The sequence below is a fragment of the Labeo rohita genome, chromosome 1 (assembly GCF_022985175.1).
Source record: "Labeo rohita strain BAU-BD-2019 chromosome 1, IGBB_LRoh.1.0, whole genome shotgun sequence".
Taxonomy (NCBI): domain Eukaryota; kingdom Metazoa; phylum Chordata; class Actinopteri; order Cypriniformes; family Cyprinidae; genus Labeo; species Labeo rohita.
The window spans coordinates 29,208,712-29,229,929 of record NC_066869.1 but is presented as its reverse complement, the minus strand read 5'-3'; the positions used below and the strand labels follow the sequence as shown (position 1 = coordinate 29,229,929).

The 21,218-nt window shown below is 36.1% G+C and overlaps 2 protein-coding genes across 3 annotated transcripts; one reads left to right on the top strand and one right to left on the bottom strand.

Annotated features, from left to right (window-relative positions):
• Positions 1–50: 50 nt before the first annotated feature.
• Positions 51–14,428, top strand: metap1d (methionyl aminopeptidase type 1D (mitochondrial)). 2 transcript variants are annotated; one of them, XR_007828532.1, is made up of 10 exons: positions 51–118; positions 5,601–5,767; positions 5,877–6,026; positions 6,139–6,287; positions 7,379–7,421; positions 9,415–9,578; positions 11,004–11,101; positions 13,166–13,213; positions 13,303–13,410; positions 14,249–14,267. XR_007828532.1 is itself a non-coding variant. In XM_051120278.1 (10 exons), exons 1-10 carry the CDS (start codon positions 79–81, stop codon positions 14,325–14,327), a joined length of 1,017 nt encoding a protein of 338 aa, XP_050976235.1. In that variant the 5' UTR covers positions 51–78; the 3' UTR covers positions 14,328–14,428. The 2 variants fall into 2 exon arrangements, 1 of the variants encoding a protein (XP_050976235.1); XM_051120278.1 differs by having other exon boundaries at positions 13,332–13,410; positions 14,249–14,428.
• A 3,499-nt stretch (positions 14,429–17,927) lies between these two features.
• On the bottom strand, positions 17,928–19,549 carry dlx2b (distal-less homeobox 2b). The gene is made up of 3 exons (XM_051120293.1): positions 19,059–19,549; positions 18,778–18,962; positions 17,928–18,671 (listed from the first exon to the last, which is right to left on the bottom strand). The coding sequence occupies exons 1-3, from the start codon at positions 19,375–19,377 to the stop codon at positions 18,345–18,347; spliced, it is 831 nt and encodes a 276-aa protein (XP_050976250.1). The 5' UTR covers positions 19,378–19,549; the 3' UTR covers positions 17,928–18,344.
• Between the last annotated feature and the right edge of the window lie 1,669 nt (positions 19,550–21,218).

The window sequence follows — 21,218 nt, the reverse complement described above, 5'->3', positions numbered from 1 at the left end:
ATAAATCCCTTCACTTTTAACTCTAATGTAAAACACGCTACTGTTTGGAAGAGCACGTGACTCTCTTCTGTGGAAAACATGGCTGCGCCCTGTGCCGCTCAGTGCTTTTACAAAACAGGTATGTTTACAGTTTACTTTAGGAAAAGTTAGACTTATTTATCTAATTTGTAGAGCATAAACACTCAAATTCAGACTGTGGTAAGCTATGACCCAAACGAGATACTATTCGCTCATATGTAATTATTAATAATCGCTTAACTAGTCAACGCGGAATATACCTATTAATATAAAAACAAAACCTTCCAGGCGAATAAGCGCTGTTTTACAAGCTTTGGCATTACTCGGTGACTGTGTCGCTATATAGCAATGTAGGCAGATAGAGCCACTTTTAACTACCAACCCTTTTCACAGATGTAAACACTTGATAGAAAGTTATAAGACCACTAATCTTTATGAACACCTCTAGTAATCCTGATATTTAGTTATTTTAACTTTTAATTATATTTTACAATATTACTGTTTTTATTCGATCAAAATAAATGTAATAAATTTATAAATCTAATTCCAGTTCCAAACCGGTAGTATGTGCTGTGTTTTTTTTTTTTTAACAAGACAACATGAACAAGACTGCAGGAGGCTGGACTCATGGCACTGTGTTAGAGTTCTTTATTGTTTGCTGGTTTGGCAGAGTCTTTGTGGGTCCAGTAGAAGTAAATACAGAAAGAATACAACCCTCCCCGTCTGCTCAGCCATTTTTTTTTTCTTTTGCATTAAAGTGAATTATAACCCAGAAGTGAAGTGTTGAGCCTCATGACAAAGAATGAGTTGTATTTTAGTAATATAGCTAAATAAATAAGATCAGGCAAATATATTTACTTCATATTTCTGTTTGTTTCTGAATGTAATTTAATGAGAATATGGCATTCCAGGATGACACACAAGTTTTTAATACTAGAAGATACTCCAACATGTTCTCTATGCCAAAACCATTTATCCCTGAAGCATGTTTTATTAGATTGTGCTGTTTTTAACCCTGTGAGAAAACTTTTTTATTTAGTTAACTCTTTTGAGAAGACTTTTAACAGAGTTAGGACATAGTGTTTAGTGAAAATGTATTGTAAAAACCTTATATAATTTAACTATAAATTCTTCTCGCCATGAAAATAGCCACAGAAGCTGGCATGGCATTAAACACAAACAAATAAACATGTGCACTACCAGTCAAAAGTTTCTGAACAGTAAGATTTTTAATGTTTTTTAAAGAAGTCTCTTCTGTTCACTAAGCCTGCATTTATTTGATCCAAAGGACAGCAAGAACAGTACAATTCTGAAATATTTTTAAAATGTAAAATTACTGTTTTGTGTTTGACTATATTATAAAATGTAATTTATTTAATTTGATTTCAAAGCTGAATTTTTAGCATCATTATGCATTCTAATATTCTGATGCTATTATTGTATTGAAAACAGCATTCTACAGAGTAAATTTTTTTTTTAGGTTTCTTTGATGAATAAAAAGTTCAAAAGAACAGCATTTATCTGAAATAGAAATTGTTTGTCATCACTTTTGATCAATTTAAAGCATCCTTGCTAAATAAAATTATTAATTTCTATAATATCTTTCCCTAAAAATGCTGATCTTTGGATCTTTCTATTCATCAAAGAATCCTGAAAAAAATGTACTCAACGTTTAAATTTTAATAGTTTTAAATATTGATTAAAGAAAAAAAAAATAATAATAATAAATATTTCTTGAACAATAAATCAGCATATTAGAATGATTTCTGAAGGATCATGTGACACTGGAAATAGAAAACAGTTATTTTAAATAGTAAAACTATTTCAAAATATTACTGCTTTTGTTGTATTTAGGATCAAATAAATGCAGACTTCTTTAAAAACATTACAAATCTTACTGTTCAAAAACTTTTGACTGTGTAATTTAATGAGATTAACACACATTTCAAAGACCTTTTTTTAAAGATTATTTTCAAGGAACATTTTGGGACACAAAAGAGCATCCATAATAAACAATAGATGCACAAAAAATTACCAAGTTGACATGACAAGGGTTATTAATGAGCCCGAAATGGTTTAGCTGGTTCACCACTTAATAAACCAGTTAGGTAAACATAAACAAAGTAGTTTGTCTTTTTTACTGCGTTATTCATTAAACTTTTATTAAATTTATGTTGTTTAAGAAGTAATTGATTTTCTACACAGCAACAATAATAATAAACAAAATAATAGAATTCTTTTCAACATACTGTCAGTTCAAATCTCATATATTGTTTAGGATAAATAATATATGAACTGGGAATGTTGTCTTTGAGGTTACAGAGCAATTAATAATAATAAACTGACATTAAAGTTGACACATGACATTGATGTACTGCAGTCCTGAAGTAAGGATTATATATTACAGCTAAAGCACAAGACTAAGTCTAAAATCGACCACACACATACACACAAAGGGAATTCAGTTCAATCCACATCCTTGGCCACATCCTTTACACTCTACCACCCAAATTGTTGTCACTACACACAGCCGCTACCCCACCCTGGGTTAACCCACTACTGCCTTTATTCCCCCCCCCCCCCCCCCCCATCCTCCCCCTCGCTGGTTATGAACTACTCCCTTCATCACTGGTATTTTCATTTTTGTAACTCAAGCCCTCTTCTGTGTATAGCTGCACTTATTTTGGGATTTTGACCACTGTGTTTTGGTCGCAGTTCTTTTTTAAGGTTTTTTTCTTAAGGCAAAACTCTGCAGTCCTTGTTGGCATGAGTTACAATATGGCTGTTGATGTATGGTGGTGAATCTCAGATTATTTTCATTTGTGGTTCAGATTCAAAATTAAGCATATGTGAGCTTCATTGCATAGCATAATTGTATGGACTATTTGTTTACATTGCAGCTGTGTTATTCTTTTGAAAGAGGGAAAGGTTTTGGCACATGATTCACAAGGTCTAAATGTCTATGTTATCTTGACAGTATTTGTACATTTAGTTGAAATGCCTTTCAACAACATCAAATGCAGACACTTGAGTCATGCAAGTGTAGTTTATCATGATGTAATATTTTAGTATAAATGATTCTAGTATAGTAAGTGTTTTTTAAAGACATTTTTAATGTAATATTGTGAAATGTTATTATGATGTAAAATAACAAATTTCTATACATCAAAATCAATTTTTTTTCCTGTGATCAAAGCTGAATTGTCATCAGCCATTTCTCCAGTCTTAGGTGTCGCATGATCCTTCAGAAATCATTCTAATATGCTGATTTATTTTTAGTGCTGAAAACAGTTGTGCTGCTTAATATTTCTTTGGAACCTGTGATACTTTTTTCAGGATTCTTTGATGCATTAAAAGTTAAAAAGAAGAGCATTTATTTAAAACAGAAATGTTTTTCAACAATATACACTACTGATAAAAAGTTTGAGGTCAGTACGTTTTTATTTTTATTTTTTGAAAGAAATTAATACTTTTATTTAGAAAGGATGTGTTAAATTGATAAAAAAGTGGTTGTAAAGACTTACATTGTTAGAAAAGATTTATTTTGAATAAATGCTGTTCTTTTTAACTTTTTATTCATCAAAGAATCCTGAGAAGTATCACAGGTTCTAAAAAAAACATTTTGCAGCACAACTGTTGCCAACATAGATAATTCTAATAATCAATCAGCATTTTAGAATGATTTCTGAAAGATGATACTTAAGATCATGTGACACTTAATGGCTGATGAAAATTCAGCTTTGCATCACAGGACTAAATTACATCTTAAAGTATATTAAAATAGAAACCATTTTTTATATTGTAATAACATTTCACAGTATTACTGTTTTTTTTCCTTGTAATTTTCTGATCCCAAACTTTTGAATAGCAGTGTATGTGTATTTATATATATAGTGTAATTCGTCAATATGAATTTTATATATTTAAATTTGTGCTGCAAAAGAATTGACTAAAAAATTCAATAACTGCACAGGTTCCTTGCTCCGACCAAATGATTTAACATGCCTGACATCGTAATTATGACATCTCAACTCATAAATACAAACTTCCCAGGAGGATTTGAATGCACCAGTATTTAAGTTAGGAAGTCGCAATTATGATGTCAAGTGTGTTCAAGTCACTTTGGTTGGAACAAGATGAAGCAAGATTTATTTTCTACATCTGCAGCATGATTAATTAAATTATGTTCATTAAGTGTGTTTTTGCATTTTTATATTTTTATTCATTTATGGTGCTGTAAAGCGAATCATATATTCTTATCATAATTGTACAAAAATATGTGACTCTGGACCACAAAACCAGTCATAAGAGTAATTAAAAAAAAGATTTATACATCATCTAAAAGTTGAATAAATAAGCTTTCCATTTATGGTTTGTTAGGATAGGACAATATTTGGTCGAGATACAACTTTTGAAAATCTAGAATCTGAGGGTTCTTTCAAAATATTGAGAAAACTGCTTTTAAAGTTGTCCAAAGAAAATTCTTAGCAATGCATATAACTAATCAGAAATTAAGTTTTGATGTAGAAAACTGTAGGAAAATTACAATATATCTTCATGAAACTTGATCTTTACTTAATGTCCTAATGATTTTTGCCAAAAAAGAGAATTTTGGCTATTGTTACAAATATACCTGTGCTACTTATGACTGGTTTTGAGGTCCAGAGTCACATGTTGTATTTTGTACATGCAACTTCATTATTGTAAACAAAAAAAAAAAAAAAAAAAAAGATTAACTTAAACAAATTTCCCATCAAACACAGATGATGCATCTGTACACAATTTTTTCGTATTGAAATGCCCCCAGTTCAGAAACTTGGGGCCCAAAACTACTAATAATTGTGACTTTGTGGTGCCATTCATGTGCGTTCAATGTGTAAATATGATCCTTCCGAGATGACTTGAACTCAGCAGTATTTTAATGCTAGCCTAAGGATGTGGTGAAAAGAAGTTCACCAATTAACACATTGTTTTTTTACAGCCCTAACTTAAATTAATATATTTTGTCATACTCGATAGCTCTAAATATAGTGCAGGATTACTGGATTATTACAATTAATGGCAAAATGAATGTTTGGAAATGTAAACTGATATTTCCTACTGACACGCTACAGCAAAAGATAGAAATAACTGACTTAAAACCATTCTTAGCTGGTAAAAATACTAGTGTTCTATTACTTTTGGCCACCACTGTATAATACGAATATGTGCAGTAAGAATTAAATTCAGGCATACTGCATTTGTCATGTTTTTACAATCATGTAATCTACATTATCAGTTGCTTCACTTTACTGCCATTTAAAAATTCGTTCCCATGGCCTCATGTGACTTGTAAAGCATCTTGTTGCCTACTGTAGTGGAGAAGGGTGTGTATTTGGACACAGTGTGTGTTTTTGTAACTGATGGGTAAATTTCCACATTTATTTATGAATTTTAGACATCGATGGACGCTTCCTTATACCATCTGAAGTGCACGTACATGTACACTCAATACAGTTTGATATCACACTTCACACAATTCAGAGAAATCTACTTTTCAGTGCATTATCACACTATTTGTTCATCTCTTTGGCTGTGTATAGGTGGTTCAAGGCTTTTACAGAGAGTAGCACAGCTGCCCAGCTGCCATAGAAGCTCATCTGCTGCCCACCAATGCCCACCTCACCGACGTTTTTTCTGGAAGAAATCAAGTAGTTCCCACAGTGTGGTTCGGCCTGCTGTAGTGCGCCCCTCTTATGCTGTACCCAAGGTAACTGCGGCCTCGTCAACAATTTTAAGTGTTGATTAAATTGGAAAAAGAATTGATTTTTGAGCTTTATGGATGACAAATGTTCTTTATACATGTTCTCTTCCCTTAGCACATCCAGAAGCCAGATTATGTGTCATCTAGCAAAGTGCCTGAGTGGCCAGATTACATAGAGGTTAAAGATGAGGAGCAGATCGAGGGATTGAGACGAGCATGTCAACTAGCCAGACACGTACTGCTGCTAGCAGGAAAGAGTTTGAGGGTATACTCTACACCTACGTGAAATTTGAGAACATAACTTTGAATAAGCGTGACGTGACACGTCCTTGAATTGTTTTTTTGCAGACGCTGTCACTATATTGTTTGTTTTCTAGGTTGGTATGACGACAGATGAAATAGACTTTATAGTCCATCAGGAAGCCATTCGTCACAATGCCTACCCCTCTCCTTTACATTACGGGGGCTTTCCGAAGTCAGTCTGTACGTCTGTTAACAATGTAGTATGCCATGGCATTCCAGACAGGTAACTCAGTGCTATCAAACGTAAGTGCTTTGTTGTGACTGCGTGTTTTGTTTGTTAGTATAGCTTAGTATCAATGGCATGGAATGGTCCTGCTTCTAAAGGGAAAACATCCAGAGTTTAGCTACAACCTGCACCAACACACCTGCCTAGACATCACTGAAATTCACCTTTGACATCACTGAATTATAGTTAGAGTTACAGTAATTTACAGTCGGTCACTTGTTGCAGATTCCATAGAAATTAATGAGAAGTGTCATAAACTGAATATAAAGAGTAGATTTTTGCTGAGCTTTACTCCAAATATAGTTCACTCCAAAATAAATGTTTTAATGGCGAACAGGTTCAAGATTAGTGGACACGTTGTTGTGTCATTAATTGATAAGCTGTTTTCTCAAAAAGCATATTGTTCAGCGTACTGAAGTCTCTCCATTGACAATCATTATCCCTAGTGTACTGCAGTGTTGCACACTTTTCTGTTAACTTTGGAGATTTGACTTAAAGCGACTCATGATTCTAGCACTGCTAAAGACCTTGATTATTTCATGTAGGTGTGTTTATTTAGGGTTGAAGCTAAACCTTCCAGGATATTTGCTCTCTGTGAGTGGAACTGGGCACTGTAATGTACTTTCGTAATTCATGTTGGTTTCATTATTTAAAAATCTTCATACCATTTGTAATGAAAGTCTGAATTCATTGACTCAAAATGTCAGGTGGTTTAAAAAGTAGTAACGTTTTTAGCTTGAAATATGTATTTTCCATAATAAAAACACTATTTTTAATTCATAACTATGAAGATTTTAGAAAGTCACAACATGATTTTTTTTTTGCATGTTAGTTGCACCACATGATTTTGATGGTTGCACCACATGACTTACACAAATATTTTTCAAATATTAATAAGCTGTGAAGAAAATGCAATTAATTGTTTTTTTTAAAGAATTTTATTCTGCTACTGAGGCTTTTTTCTTATGATGTCAGAACATATCACTCCTGCATTTTAAAAGTATGGATGTATGAATCGCATTTTTATTTTTGTATTTATTTATTTTTGACAACTTAATATGCAGTCAGTATTGTATTTTGTTTTCTAGTCGGCCATTGCAGGATGGAGATATCATCAATATAGACGTCACAGTGAGTCCTCTGTTTAAATTGCTGTTAGATTTTCAAATCAATAAAGTTATTGTTTATGCACCTCAGTAACTGTAAACTGTGGATGCTACAGTGGAGATCAACATTAGAGAACAATCCATAAATACAGTTTTTTTTTCTGAAATACTGTTAATCTTCATCACTCAAAATTTGAAGGAATATTAGCTGTAGGTATACCATTGTTCTACTAACATGTTTAACAAAATATCATAGGCATTTCAACAAAAACTTTATTTTGTAGAGAACGGTGATCAAAACTAGAGAACAGTAACCACAGTAGCATGAAAGAAGATTACAACTAAAATTTTTGGAGCATTACAGCTGTCAGAAGTTAGTAGGAAGTAGAGGCCCTTGCTTTGAATGACTTCAGCACATCTGCAACCAGAGGACACTGAAGTTTCTAACACTGTGCTGGTGTGATCTTCGTCTACTCTTCTTCCACTCTCTTCTACAGTTTGTTGACTGTTGACCCTGTTCAGCACTGAACTGGCAAGCAATTCCAGCTGCAGTGTTGAACCAATTCCCCATTGAGAGTCTCTGCATTATCCTGTCTTCTCATGCATTAGTTTTACAAGTACGACCAGCGTTTTTGGGGGACTTGAATGAATTAGTGTCATTGTAAACCTGCAATATTTGAGAAATCACAGATTTGGAATAAACAGCTTCTCTTGCTTTGGCTGAAAGGGTCGTCCCTTTGGCGTCCTCAGGACTATGTCTTGTCGCAGTCACTTGGAGTGAAAATTGGAGGAATGCTGCCAGTTAAATAGGATTTGTCACATAATTAAAGGAGAGGTCTACTTCCAAAACAAAGATTCACATATAATGTACTCACCCCCTTGTCATCCAAGATGTTCATGTCTTTCTTTCTTCAGTCGTAAAGAAATTATGTGTTTTGAGGAAAACACTTCAGGATTTTTCTCCATATAGTGGACTTTGATGGTGCCTAAAATTTGAACTTCCGGCTTCATGATCCCAAATGCGGTTGTAAACGATCCCAGCCTAGAAAGAAGGGTCTTATCTAGCGAAACGATTGGTTATTTTCATAAAAATAATACAATTTATATACTTTTTAATGTCAAATGCTCATCTTGTCCTAACTTGCCTGGACTGTTTTTTCCGGTTCATGACAGTTAGGGTATGTCGAAAAACTCCATCTCATGTTCTCCCTCAACTTCAAAATCATGCTATATTGCTGTTTTACCTTTTTTGTTAAGGGTGTTTGATCTTCTTCGCATGTTCACTTTGCAAAGACTGGGTCGGTACTTCTGCAGCAACGTAGGATGATTTTGAAATTATTTTTGAAATTAAGGGAGAAATTATGATTGGAGTTTTTTGACATACCCTAACTATTATGTACCAGAAAAAAACAGTCCAGGCAGAGTAAGACAAGACGAGCATTTGACATTAAAAAGTATATAAATTCTATTATTTTTATGAAAATAACCGACTCTAGATAAGACCCTTCTTTCTCGGCTAGGATCGTTTACAACCGCATTTGGGATGGTTTGAAGCCGCATTTAAACTGCATTTTGGAAGTTCAAAATCGGGGGACCATAGCAGTCCATTATATGAAGAAAAATGCTGATGTTTTCCTCAGAAAACATAATTTCTTTACGACTGAAGAAAGAAAGACATGAACATCTTGGATGACAAGGGGGTGAGTACATTATATGTGAATCTTTGTTTTGCATTTGAACTTCTCCTTTAAGGAAACTGGCACCAGGTACCAGATTAGCACTAATAACTTGGTGGTATCTATAAGTGTTCTCTAATTTTGATCTAAGTTCTTTTTCATATATCTCATTTAAGTTTTTTTTATACTGTGCTTCAGAATACAATTAATTTATGTAATATGTTTAGAAAACTGCCCTTCTCCTCCTGTTAGGATAACTTCAAATAGGTCTAAGCAGTGACTTTGAAATTTAGGAAATCACAAGTCTCTAATTTTGATCTCCACTGCATATGTATTCTGTAGGTTTATCTAGAAGGTTACCACGGTGACACCTCAGAAACCTTTCTGATTGGCTCGGTGAATGAACAGGGGAGGAAGTTAGTGGATGTGGCTCGTCAGTGCAGAGATCAGGCCATCGCCGCCTGTGGACCGGGTCAACCTCTGTGCGTCATTGGCAACACTATCAGGTGTGTGTTCATTCCCACACTCATCCCAGATTGCATCACAGGTTGAATTCCTAACAGCATCCTTCAAGAGCGATGTCTGTGGGAAATGTTCTTTTATTCATTGCATTTTCCAACTTGCTCTTGTTAAAAATAGCACATCTAACCCCTAAATGTCTCTGTTATCCCTCTTGTGCGCAAAAGTCGAAAAAAAGACAGCAATCTTGCCTCGTCAGTCCTTATTTGATAGTGTTTGAAGAAGGACTGCACAGAGTTAATGTATTTCTCAGTGAGCTCCGAGCAAGCAATTACCCAGAGTGCAATGGGGTTTTTCCTGCAATGGGGTGTAAATTACAGGTTAGTTTGTCTTGTTGGATGTGTGCATGTGTGCAAGTGTCCGTGTGTGTGTGTGTGTGTGAGAGGGGGAGAGAGAGAGCGATGTAAATTACAGGCTTGCTCCTGCTGTCTTTGAGAATCGTAGACTCTGCCAGGGTGGATTCAGCTCCCCACAGAGACACGAAAAGATCCGCAGGAGCCTTTTCACAAAGAGAGGACATACTCAATCACTCACATACAGTACAGAAACATCTTTACCAACATTTTATTGAATTTCCACTTCTAATACAAAGACATAAATGTGCACAATATCAATTGTGAAGTTGCTGAAATGGGTTCAAGGTCAAAACATATTGCTAAAAACTTTAGTGACTTTCACAGCATATATAAATGTCTTTTTCACTTATATCTTTAAAATAATACATTTAAGTGATTAAATAAGGTGACTTTGTGCAGTGTAGCAATAGATATTCCTTCTGTGTTTGAGGAAGCAGTGCTTTTGTTTCTCTCTCTCTTTCTCTCTCTCTCTCCCTGCGTAGGATTCTGAGCTTCTGCAGGGACATACACTGTTATTATATACACACAGAGGGAACAATTACCTCTCCTCAGGAAAAAGCACTTAGACCTCTCTTTCACTCCTTCTCTCCATCTCTCGCTTTTTTTTTTTTTTTTATCATGCTGGCACCCTAGCATCCTCTCTCCAGCTCTGTCTTTGCAATTCTTTGTCTCTGTCTTTTATTCTTTCTCTTTCGTCTTTTTCTTTTTGTCTGTTATACACCTTTGTCCTCTACCTTCCCCCTCCCGGAGTATAAAAAAAACAACTATGCAAGAACATTTCAAGCGTGCTTTATTCACAAAGCTGTCTGAAATGATATTTACATGTAGGCAACATGGTTCAATTTGACATCTCAAAGGCAACGCCCTAATTGGGTGTAGGCTCATGGGTAAACCAAAAATGTTTTACCCAATGGGAAAATTTAAGTTTGTGCTTAATCATTTATCAGACACTTTTATCCAATAAAGGAAAATACACAAGCAATTTATCATACATTAACCAAGATTAATCTGGTTAAACATACATTTGAGTATTTCTTTTTTGTTTTTGAATTACAGCAAAATAGCAAATTCAAATGGATTTCATGTGTGTCCATATTTTATTGGTCATGGGATCGGAACATATTTCCATGGTTATCCAGAGATATGGCATCATGGTGAGAACTAAAATTATTTTATGTATTAATTTTACTTAAAGGGATAGTTCACCCAAATATGAAAATTCTGTCATTAATTATTCACGCTTGTGTCGTTCCAAACCAGTAGGACCATCAATCATCTTTAGAACACAATTTGAGATAATTTTGATGAAATCCGAGAGTTTTCTGATCCTGCATAGACAGCAATGCAACTACCACATTCAAGGCCCAGAAAGGTAGTAAGGACATCATTAAAATAGTCCATATGTGACATCAGTGGTTCAATCGTAAGTTTATGAAGCTACAAGAAAACTTTTTGTGTGCAAAGAAAATAAAAATAACAACTTTATTTAACAATTTTCCTTTCCTTGTCAGTAGTCTGCGCATTCACAAGAGTACTACTTTTCTCGGCCTTGAACGTGGTAGTTGCGTTGCTGTCTATGCAGTGTCAAAACCCAGTGTCACTCATCAAAAATATCTTAATTAAAGGTCTTGGAAAATAGTCACTGGGTTTTTTGTTCTTTTTGTTTGTCCCTACAATGTAGTGAGCAAGTAATTTCACTGTCCTTACAATGGAAGTTAAAGAACTAATATAGTTTGGACCCTAATATCATCTTTAGTGCAGGTTTAGATTAATATGAGGGTTAGTAAATGATGACATAATTATCTGTTTTGGGTGAACTAACCCTTTAATTTATCTAATTTAATTTAAGCAATACTTGTGAAGCTAATTAGTTCATTTATTAAACTCTGTTGCAGCCATATGAATACAGTTCATTAATGTGATCAGCTAAGATGTTTTACATCATTAACTGACCCTTCGCAAAAATCCGCCCTCCTTAGTTACTGTTGCTATGTCTGACAAGCCATGAAAATACATCACAGAGCAAAGAAGAAACTGACAATGTGTCGACAAACAAGACAGAGCAGGAGCAGGTTACTTCTGGAATGAAACAAGGTCTCAGCTTTCAAATTTTGTCATTATTTTAAGAAATTCAAAAAATAAATATCATTTTGCAGCTCTTTCACGTGCTGTGGCGGATGAATGTAACTCCTCAGTTTAAGCGGCAAGTGAACCAACTGTCTTATCATATTTACTTAAAGTTACCATAAAATCAAAACTGAAGTTTTTTTGTTTTTTGTTAGCCTTGATGCTATCTATAACCTTGTGTGCTCTAAAACAATGACAATATTCACATTTAAAAGATATATGCATTTAAAACTTACAGTCCGCAACTTCCGCCAATATGGACCAATATTTTTGATGACATCACCCTGCACTTCAGCTTCTCATCAAACTTTCTGTCCAATCAAATGCCCTCTAGAATCCGAAGCGTCCCGCCCCCTACACTATAAATAAATGCCAAGGCTAAGGCTGAAATCGGTCACTTGTTCACAGAGTTAGTATTTTCTGTACGGCGAATGGCACGAAGTGCACTATATAGGGGACAGAGAATGATTAAGACAGTGTAAATATGCTTTCGACTGGGGCAAAAGAACTCTTGTGTTCGTGTTGTCTTACACGTCTGCTCTGGTCTAGAGACATGATAACATGGGGCGGATCATATATTCTACACAGAATGCTATAGTTTATAGCTATATGAATGAGATTAAAAGGAGAATCGTTTAGACAAACAGCACTGACGAGTAAAGGGGGTTGGGACTGCTTGATATGTCCCATCCTGTCTTCCTGTTTCAGTTTAAAAATTATGTCAACACACAGAATAACGCTGCATGTTTCAAAGCACTTCAGTGGACCTTTAATACACAAAATAAACATTAATTGAATTGAGCAGAACATATTTTATTTCAACCACAGAAAGACGTCAATACACAATGTACAATGTACATAATGCACAATACAAAAGTTAAAGTCCACCGAAGTTAATCTACTCTCCTGTCTGATTTGTTTGTCGGACAAAATGACAGATTCAGTGTTTTGATTGGTCAGATAGCCTTCAATCAAGCACTTTGCCAAGGGTCAATTAAGGCTCAAGCACCAATGATGTGAAGATCCTTAAAAAATGCTGTTTATACAGATAAGTATTTTTTGGTGGTTCATGCTTGTTTTCTCTTTTACAGCCAATGACAATGACCTACAGATGGAAGAGGGCATGTCCTTCACTATAGGTCTGTGTTTACTCATCATTGTTTTAGATGACCGACAGATTTAATGTTATTAAGAACATCAACGGAAGCATGAATTTGTACATTTTCAGGAAGTTAAACCATCCATCCATTTTTCCAGAACCCATTCTTATGGAAGGATCCTCAGAATTTAAAATCCTGAGGGACAAGTGGACTGCTGTATCTGTGGATGACAAAAGGTGCATGTTGTGTTCAATTTCCCCTCCCAAACTTCTCTCGCCACCTTTCTAATGAGAAATGTAAAATGTAGCCTACATTAATCATTCATTACTTTATGCAAGAATAAGTGGCCAATTTCTATAGAGAATCTTCAAGAACTTTATTTCTATTGGCTGTTGACATTAAGCTCGGAAAGACTAAGTACTCTCAGAATTTGAAGCACATGGAGAGCTTAAGTACTCTGGGATAAACTTTCCTTTAACTGCATATATTTCACTGAAGGGCACTTCAGTGTTAATTGCAAATGAGCTGATTGCCCTCTTGGCAGGTGAGAGCAGAGTGTTACTACTTGGTCAGTGGTTGATTAGAGCTCTGATTTTTAAGGTTGACTGGGGTAATACGCAATATAAGAAAATGGATGCATTCCTTATTTTAATTCTACATCTATAAGGCACTTAGAACCTTTTTGACTCCAAGGCCCCTATTGTGATTTACTGATTAAGGATAAGGATTTTTGAAAGGATTTCTACCTAACAAAATATGTTACAGCTTGGGATAAGTAGACAATTGTATATTCATAAATGAACTAAAAATGCGAATGGCGTAAGATTTCATTAAGACTTTAATTACTTTACATTATTATTTTTTTTGCGATTCTAATATATTTCTATATTTTAGTTGTTTTAGTTTATATTAATGCTTGTTTAGTCTTTAAATTACTAAGCCATCTTGCGCCACCCAAGTATGCTGAGGCCCTCTAGTGGGCCCCGGACTCCTGGTTGAGAACCACTGAGATGAATGAGTGAATTTCAACATGTTCACCTGTGTGTTTGTATTTTCTTCTGTGTTAATACTCAGATCGGCCCAATTTGAACACACGGTTGTCATCACCAGCGATGGTGTAGAGATTTTGACCAAACTACCAGATGAAGATTGACTGGACAAGAATTACAGAACATCTTGAAGTGTGATGTTGGAGATGGATCTGAGTTTTTAAACTAATAGAATCTGTTGTTTAAATAAATGTTTCTTAACATATATCCAATGTTTTATCTTTTTTATTAGCTTCACCAAATGGCTTCCTGAAACAGCTGTGCAGCTCCAGCGCTGCGTTTTTACATTTGCGTTAATAGGGTTAATTGTTTAATGCATGTAGGTTATTATGTAATGACTTTCAAAATCTCTCTACTATTCCAACTCTTTGGTTTCTGATGTCATCTCTGACTGAACTCATTGAAAGCACAGGGAATGAAATGTCATTACGTCTTATTATTATGGCGGGGTTTCTCCGTACATCATAATATTACTCCGCAGTAATGTAGTTAGCGCTGTGCATCTCTCGAGAGGTGATTATATTTATGGGCCATGGGTTTCCGTATGAGCCATGTGTAGCGTATCAAGAATACCCTATAATCATATCTGCTTCACGACATCATTGGCGAACTGCTTATGCTGTCTGACATTTGACAGAGTTTGAATTTTCCAGTCTGAACAGCAGTCTTTCAGTAAGATTTAGGCTACGTTTTAAAGTGTGTGGATGATAAAAATGTAATCATATTTTACGAATATTAAATAGCTGAATGAAAGAAGTCAAATGACTGATCAGAAAGTGCGCTTAGGCTACATGAGCTCGAACTCTCTCCATGAGCCGACTTCAGTTCTGCATCTGTTTAATGGCTCTGCCTCTATGATGTGTACAATTAAAGTTAATTACATTGTGACCCTTACTAGTTAATCCGTAGCTTCGGTGGCTGTGCCATCTGGGAAGTTTCCTTCTGCTTTTTTTGCTTGAAACAGTCCGTAAGCTCTATATTTAGGCTAACGAAATGCGCAATTTCTCTACATTTAGAAATATACGTTTGTATGATCAAACGGTTTTTAACTATGAATCGATATTGTGAAAGAAGGCGTAAGCAAATGATGTGCAGGCTATGTATAAAATGTATTACAGGAACGACACCAGATAACAGATTTAAACGTGCATCGTTTGTTTTATTATTTTTAATGACAATGAAAGAACTAGAATATTCCTTAAATTATGAAGATGATGAACTATGAACTAAGACCAAGGATTATTTTGTACATTATTATTATTAATCATACTAATCTGTTTATCTGTAGTAGGTCTACTAGTTTATGTGATTTGATCGCACTTTCTGACCGCATGGTGCCTGCCTTTCTAAGCTGCGCTCATTAAATCGAATCATAATTGCAGCCATTTGGTTTTTGTGCATCCTCACGCATTTTCATCTGTCTGTCGCAATTACGAGCAATTTCTGGCGCGGAGGGAATCTTTTCAGTCGGACAAAAGAAACAGGGAACAGGCAGGGAATCAATAGGCGTTTTTCTTATGTAGATATACAGCATGTAGCGCTGAACCGTTTGCAGGTGCTGTATTCTGTCCTGAAGGATGTTCCTGATCATTATATTGACTTCAAAATAATTGAGTTTAAACGTAAAATCTCGCATTTCGCTCACTTTTCGTTGCGGTGTTTATCTTTCCATACTGTCTGTTTTATTTACGATATTTCATTATCTATTCCTATCTAAGTTAAAGCTGAATGTTGTTAATATTTATTTTGTTCGTTTCATTTGGGTATGGTTAGGCTGCGTGATTGCTCTGTAGGTTTTTGCTTTCTTCTTGATGGCAAAGAAAAAAACATCCATGAGGTCCAGCAAAATGTATGCAAAACAACTTTTGCGTTATTATTTCCCCCTTTCATCGCGGAAACTTTTTCTGCAATAGGCGTACATAGAAAGTGATTATTAATAACAATCCCAATGCACTACAAAATATAACGCAGACAAAACTGCAAAATGTTTCCTTTCTTTTCCGTTATAGAAATATTACAGAGACCCTCTGCTTCATGCAGATGTAGCTTTGATTCCAAACGGAAGCAGTCATTTGGACTCATAGTGGTGTGGTTGCAAATAAGCCCTGGCATTTCAATTACTGCCAGCTGTGAATGTTGACATAAGGAATGAAGCAGAACGGTAAAATGTGCTTCAGTAGTAGCCTTTGCTGTACCTGCATATACATGCTATAGTGACTTTTCGGGTTTGAGAATGAGATTCCCAAAATCAGAATAAAAATAGACGTCTTTTTCAATAAGAATGAAAGGATCCCGGCAACCACTATGTCCATATTTAGAAAAACCGCGGAAGCTCGAATGAACCTCAAAAGAAACAAATCACATAAGATAAACGATTAGTTACAACAGCCCTTGAAACGTTATTCTTTATAAATAGCTAGGTTCATGAGTAAGTTTCGGGAATACTGATGATTCTGTAATGCTGTTTGTTATGTTGCTCTTTGTTTGTTTGTTCGGCCAAGCCGATTAATTTCTTCCAGATTTTTTTCTTTCATTTTTTTACTTTAATATACAACTCAGTATTTTTAGGTAAAACAAATGTTTGTTTTTTAATTTTAGCGATTAATAATTAATACCAAAAATATTCACACGATTTGAGTGCCTAATAAAGCAAATATGCAATCATTTTATAACATGCATTTGCCCTAATTGCAATTAGATAAAGCAATTTTTAATCCCAGTTTCTCAAAGACAAATAAACCTACATGGACTAGATTACAGATGCTGTATAATATGCAACATGAGCAAAGCCTCATAATAATTTTTTAAAATAATGTACACTTGGGCAAGTGGCGTTTTGCCCTTAGAGTAAGCCGGGTCTCCCACCTATTCCAGTAACTATTTTAGTTCCAAAAATATTGAACTTGACCATGTAAAGACGTGAGGCAAGCTATGAGAACTGTGTGTCCCCGTACAAGAATAGCTCAAGGCTGTGCTGGAGCTGGAAGCGAGGGCTCGAGGAGAATGTTTCCAGGGCGGTCTGCTTGAGGCGGTTTTATGTATTTTTTCTCTGGTTGAGTGGCGTTCATAAAACGTCTGGAAGAGGAGCGAGCTGACTCCAGAGAGTCTGGAGTGGGAAGAGCCCTTGCCGCACGCGGAACGCCCTCGCATCCCCTTCTGCGCATGCCAAGACGCGTCCGAATGCCAGGCGTTCCCCCTCATGCCCAGAGGTACAGGATACCTCCTCACCAAGAACATTTACAAAGGATTAAACAGGATCAGATCCGTTCTTCCGAATAATCACACACGCATCTGGTGTGCAAAAGAAACGGACATATGCACAGAAAAGGTCTGCATACAGGTATACAGTAGAAATGTTGTTTAAAAAACTTCTGCAGACATGTTCTTAATTTCTATAAATATTAAATTAGCACATGTGAACCCACGTTGTATTTGCGGAGCGAGCGTTCCAAATTAACACGAGATCCGTTTCATTTATACAGTTTCATTTACACGTTTTTTAAAAAGTGTTTGGTTGCCACGTTCAAAGTAAAAGAAGTGTTAGATGCCACGTTAAAAGAACATGGAAATATCAACACACACACACACGTTACAGGCCAGTTGTAGCCTACGATCCTTTACGAGACTTTTACGACCAATGATAATACCAAGAATCGTTTTTACAGAGCAAACCTGAAAAATCACAGCTCTTAAAAGCTCTGAGTTGAAGAAAAACAACTGGAAACGACAATCAAAGAACCAAACGTTAAACTGATAGTAAAACGCACATTTAATTATGACTGCAGGTTATAAGCATTTTAATAGATTTATCACTAAACCTAATATATTCTGTACAACACACGAAAAAGGCTACCCGTTTGTACTTGGAATGTGGAAAAAAACATCTGATTACCCCTTTCTTTTTGACTAAAACGAAAACAAATAAATAAATAGAAAAATAATTTAATGTGCGTTACTTGAGCGCATTAGTGGCGCCAAAGAATTCCACAGCAAACATCTTTAGCAAACCCAGCCTGAAAATAGATTTTAAAGTTAATGTTTTCCTAAGATACAAGTCCAGTGACAGAATAGGCCTATTATATCCTCCTACAACAGGTGTATTCGGCCATTTTAGTCCTCTGTTAGAATATGGTCCCAGCACTCATTGCAGAGCCGTGATGAGGTTGTATTAAGGTACTGGGCTGTAGATGTGTGACCGTATTCGTGGATGAGTACCATGAATAGTTTGTCAAAAACGATGGGGCGGTGGTGTTTGGTGGCCCTGTGGGCTGCTCTGAAACCGTGTCCCCGTCGTTCGGTGTCTGGGTCGGTGGGAAATCCCAACCTGCTTGTGGCGGAGGAGTGCTAGAGGGAGAGTCACCGGCAGCAACCTGCTGGTCTGGTGGAATCTCGCCGTTTTTCCACAACTTTTTGAATTTTGAGCGTCGGTTCTGAAACCATATCTTCACCTGTGGTGCAAAACAAAGAGCATTTAAGTAAAACATGAAATATAACTAACACAGCTCTACCTTAAAACAGAAATACAGAGCATGCAGTAAAAGAACCGCGGTTGACCTGGGTCTGTGTCAGGCCCAAAGACGCCGCCAGTTCGGCGCGTTCTGGGAGCGCGAGATACTGGGTCTTCTGGAATCTGCGCTGGAGAGCCGCCAGCTGAAAACTGGAGTAGATGGTTCGCGGTTTCCGGACTTTCTTTGGCTTTCCATTCACCATGCGCACCTCCGGTTCACTCTCTTCCTTCTCTATCAAAATAAACAACAAAAGTTGCCATTGTAAAACATCACAAGAAAACAACAGGTGACAGAAAACGCCGTTTGGAAATGCTGAGGTGGTCTTACCTGGTTCGGTCGGTGTTGGTGAAGAACTGGGTCCATACGTTCCATAAGCGCCGTAAGAAGAAGCATAGCCTAAATCGTAAGCCTTTGGGCTGTAGTGAACATTACCCACTGTTCCAGGATGATAGGAATAAGATGCCAGTTGTGCGTACGCCGTTCCCGTGCAGTGACCTGTCTGTGAACTACTGTAGAAGCTGCTGTCGGTCACTGTTGACACCGGCAATGTTGGGGAATCCTGCGACTTGTGAACGGTACTGAAGCTGCTCGAGGTAATATGGTTTGTATGCATATCCGAGCCAAGGCTATCCAGAACAGCGGTCATTTTGCGCGGAAAAAAAATAATAATAGTAAACTGAATTTACTTACCGTGACCGCTTAAAATATTCAAAACCTGCACCACTAACAATTAACCGGTGATACAAAAATCAGGAAACTTATAGAGGTAGTTTGGTTCGCCTTAAGTTACATATCCATAGTTGATAGAGGGTTTGAGCTCCGCGGCGGTCTCTGCCTTGGAGATGCTGACGGGCGGGCCATATACTGGGCGTCATGTGGTAAAGCGAACCAATCGGTTAGCAGGCAGTCCTAAGAAGTACTGCCAGCTGAAGGAAGACCTCTGACAACTCGAAATAACAAAATATCTTGCAGCCCTGGTCTTAAAGGTTTTTAATTTTAAAGAAGAGTTAAGAAATATAACAATTCTGCTACTAAATACATTAAGCATTAGCAAAATTGGGGAATTTCAATTTTTTTTTTTTCAGAAGAAAACTAACCATAAAGGAGAATAAAATACATAAAAGAGCATTGTCTTTTTTCTATTTTTGTGCAGTTTTTTTTTTTTTTTTGTGCAGTTAATTGAATTATATGTAATTTAATTCGAATTTAATTGTGTTTATAGGCAGCCTTGTTAAGATGTTTGAACCTTTAACCTTGCAAATGGAGCAGTACGCGTGTAAATTACTTGATCAATGGTCTACACTTAGACAAACTAATGGTCTAAAAGTATCAAATGAAGCTTACAGTCTTGATTAAAGGGATATATTTCCCTATTGTTGAGAAGCACGGTCTAACTGGAATGCCATCTATCGCTGAAATGTTGTCAGTGTATCTTACGGAAGCAGTCTGCATTCCACTGACTAATCACAGACGGCGCCAGTCTCCTCACACCCACAGGTGCGCAAAACAGCAATTATTCCCCGGTAAACACCAGGGATAAAGCGCGGAACCAGCCCTATATGATGCTCTGTCGCGCCAAACGCCTCGTGCATAGTCCTACATAGAAACCTACCTCAGTCACGAGAACTGGCAATTTACTAAGTATTCTGTCAACTCAACAAACTTTGTGGCCTGAGATCTGCCAGCTGTAATCCCTAGGTGACTTGTCTCTGCTGTGGTGCGATTTAAAATAGAATTTTGTTATCGTACAGAAATAAAAAAAAAAATAAAATAAAAGTAGTCCTTTTATATGAGCCTACCTCAAGTAAGTCGCCAATAAAATTGATAATGTCAGTGCTGACACTCTAATGAGTTACATTTTTTGCTCAAGGAAGAAGAATTGGGTTAAAAAATGGGTGGTCATTGCAGCTACATGAAATTACTGTACAGTCATACCGATATGAAAAACAATATCGAAGTTGAAGTCAGACTCTGGTCCCTTTTATTTTCTGCTCAAGTCAGTTGTTCAGGTGAGAAGTCGTCTAAGGGCCCCTGGCGCCCTCCTGCGTCCATGTAGTAAACCAGCAAATTCTCGCGATGTACGGCTTCTTGGTGTTGGCAATTGTGAGTTTACATTTCTGCAGAAACTTGGTGGAATATTTATATTTTTTGTATTTGTAGTTTTAGAAGCCTATCTAGTATTCAGTGACAATTTATATAAAATGGGATAAAGTTAGACTTTAAATTTAGAAGATAACAGATGTGTTGTAAGATGGTAGGTGAGTAACACAATGGATAACAAAGGAGTGTATTTTATTTAAATTGTAGCTGATGCATACAATATTTAATATTTATTGAATGTACACTACCAATCAAATTTTTAAATCTTAATTAAAAAAAAGCCTCTTCTGCTCACCAAGCCTGCATTTATTTGATCCAAAGTACAGCAAAACCAGTACAGTACTGAAATATTTTTACTATATAAAATGACTGTTTTCTATTTAAATA